The sequence below is a fragment of the Etheostoma cragini genome, chromosome 10, assembly GCF_013103735.1.
Source record: "Etheostoma cragini isolate CJK2018 chromosome 10, CSU_Ecrag_1.0, whole genome shotgun sequence".
Classification (NCBI taxonomy): Eukaryota; Metazoa; Chordata; class Actinopteri; order Perciformes; family Percidae; genus Etheostoma; species Etheostoma cragini.
The window spans coordinates 15751132-15754010 of record NC_048416.1 but is presented as its reverse complement, the minus strand read 5'-3'; the positions used below and the strand labels follow the sequence as shown (position 1 = coordinate 15754010).

The 2879-nt window shown below is 42.2% G+C and overlaps 3 protein-coding genes across 6 annotated transcripts in view; 2 read left to right on the top strand and 1 right to left on the bottom strand.

Moving 5' to 3' along the window:
- The window catches only part of LOC117952263 (protocadherin gamma-C5-like), a gene marked incomplete at its 3' end in the record, with an annotated part of 11032 nt that extends 10833 nt beyond the window's left edge, over window positions 1–199 (top strand). The window contains exon 4 of the mRNA XM_034884411.1: window positions 8–199. Coding sequence (XP_034740302.1) covers window positions 8–199 — 192 coding nt within the window. The remainder of the gene's footprint in view (window positions 1–7) is intronic.
- The window catches only part of LOC117951263 (protocadherin beta-16-like), a 122438-nt gene that overhangs the window by 29405 nt on the left and 90154 nt on the right, over window positions 1–2879 (bottom strand). The gene's annotated exons all lie outside the window — the stretch shown is intronic.
- The window catches only part of LOC117952262 (protocadherin gamma-C5-like), a 22363-nt gene that overhangs the window by 11145 nt on the left and 8339 nt on the right, over window positions 1–2879 (top strand). Inside the window, exon 2 of the mRNA XM_034884410.1 lies at window positions 993–2876. Coding sequence (XP_034740301.1) covers window positions 993–2876 — 1884 coding nt within the window. The remainder of the gene's footprint in view (window positions 1–992; window positions 2877–2879) is intronic.

Genomic DNA, 2879 nt, shown 5'->3' with positions numbered 1-2879 from the left:
GTCCTGTATGTCTCCGATGTCAGAGTACAGTGATTTCACGTTGATTAAGCCCAGCAGCACCAATGACTTTAAGGAGGTGATCAGTGTTCTGGATGCGTCTTTACCAGACAGCACCTGGACCTTTGAGGGTCAGCAGGTGAGCAAAACAAAATGCTTTTTCAACTTACATCTATCTATCTATCTATCTATCTATCTATCTATCTATCTATCTATCTATCTATCTATCTATCTATGAAAACTAATAGTAGGCAAAGCTATGTTAAAAAACAGTTCAAGAGCTCATACTCACACATTTCCAAGTCATTTCTGTAATAGTTCAGCACCACGAAGGTGGACAGCAATTTTTAGTGGAATGCATATTAGTATGTGTGTGAGAGCGTGTGTTTCGCCCCTGTTGCTGATCATCTTTTTAGAAATAAATACCCAAATAGTGTTCCTTAAACTCTTTTCTAGTGATTGAATAAAAGAAGACCTCTCACTGTGGAAAATGTGACTGTTTACATCTGAAGATGCATTAGCCAGGCTTATTTCCTGTTCTTTCTTTCTCGTTAAATATTATTTTAATAATTATTTGATAGTAGTATCTATTAGCCTTGATATTCTTCGGCGTCCCATAAGTCTCAAAATATTTGTTTTTGGCTAAATTGAAGGGGCACAACGAGAATGTATGCTGCGACTTTAAGAGTGTCGATCCCGTTCATCTCATTGGATGGTAGAGGTGGGTGCTGTGCACCAATAGGATTCAGAACTGTACAAAGCAATCTAGTCCCTGCCCCCATGCAGCCTCAGTGCTGTAACATTTAAGATGCAAAGAGCTCGAGGAGAGACTGCAATGATCTATATTTCATAAAATGACATATATATAATTCAGATTACAGCCATGCTAAGTAATTGTGGGAAATATTTTATTGGAATAATACCTACAATGATGGATTCCAACATTGTTCTATACAATTTGTCGATTGGAACTAATGTGTGACAGCGGACCAAAGATGACAAAGACAATAGGATACCGAGACTGGAGATGGCAGGCTCTTTGGTGGCATTACTTCTTTCTCTTGTGGAGTACAATAAACGGACAGACTCGTTACAGCATCCAAGAGGAACTAAAACAGGGATCTGTGGTAGGAAATCTAGCCAAAGATCTTGGTTTGGGACTATCTGAGATTTTTGACCGTAAGCTGCGCGTCGCCTCTGAGGCTGGTGAGCAGTATTTCAGTGTGGATGCGGGGAAGGGCGAGCTGGTGGTGAATGACAGAATAGACAGAGAGGCTTTATGCGGACAAAGCGCCAGCTGTGTGTTGCCTCTGCAGGTTGTAATTGAAGACCCATTACAACTTTTCCGTGTTGAGGTAGAAATACAGGACATTAATGATAATGCGCCTAAATTTCCATCAAATGATATCACATTGGAGGTGGCGGAATCTACGGCATTGGGGGTTCGTTTTCCATTAGAAAGCGCCCTCGACCCAGATGTTGGCAGTAATTCATTAAAGTCATACACTCTCAGTAAAGATGAATGTTTTAATATCAAAGTGAAAGAAGTTGCCGGTGGAAGGAAAGTCCCTGAATTGATTTTGGCAAAAAATTTAGATAGAGAGAAAAAGGCTGTCCATATGCTTTTGTTGACAGCTCTAGATGGAGGCAACCCAGTTAGATCAGGGACCACTCAGATATCTATTATAATCCTTGACATCAACGATAACGTCCCATCTTTTGAGAAAACGTTGTATAAAGTATCTATTAGTGAAAATGCTGCAGAAGGTTCATTAATCGTTCAAACAAAAGCGACTGACATGGACGATGGTCAAAACGGAGAGATAGAATACACATTCGGCGCGCACACATCAGATATTGTTCTCTCTGTTTTTACTATTGATCGTGAATCGGGAACAGTATTTCTTAAAGGAAAACTAGATTTCGAAGCAACTGCTAATTATGAAATAGACATAAGTGCGAAAGATAAAGGGAGTCCAAGAATGGAGGGCCATTGTACTGTGCATGTTGAAGTTGTAGACGTTAACGATAATGCACCAGAAATAATACTCACCTCTCCCCCAAAGCCAGTCCGCGAAGACTCGCCCAATGGCACTGTAGTAGCTTTGCTCAGTGCCCGAGACCTTGACACCGATGTTAATGGTAAAGTAACATTACAGCTCCCAAACAAATCTCCATTTGCTCTTAAACCATCGTTTTCTAATAATTATGCCATAGTTACAAGTGGTGTTTTAGATCGAGAAAAGGTCTTACAATATAATATTGAGATAACAGCCAGTGATGCAGGCTCTCCTCCTCTGTCCAGTAAGAAAATTATACCTGTCAGCATCACTGATGTGAACGATAACCCTCCTATATTTTCTCAGCCCTCCTATAGTGTGTATTTAAAAGAGAATGGGGTACCAGGCTCTATACTGTACTCAGTGTCAGCATCTGACCTGGACTTTGGTGAAAACGCCAAAATATCTTACTCTGTTCTGGACTCTAAAGTGCAGGATGTTTCTGTCTCATCTTATGTTTACATTAACTCAGATAACGGCAGCATCTACTGCATGCACTCGTTTGACTATGAGAAACTGAAGGTGTTTCAGATTCAGGTTCAGGCAAAGGATCAGGGCTCTCCGTCTCTCAGCAGCAACGCCACTGTCCATGTTTTTATCCTGGACCAGAACGACAATGCCCCCGCTGTTATTTACCCCTCCTCCGCTGCCCTGGGATCCCTCTCTCATCAGAGGATGCCCCGCTCCGCTAAAGCAGGCCACCTGGTTACTAAGGTGACGGCCGTGGACGCAGACTCGGGCCACAACGCCTGGATCTCCTACAAACTGGCGGAGGCCACAGACGCCTCTCTGTTCACTGTCAATCTGTACACAGGGGAGGTG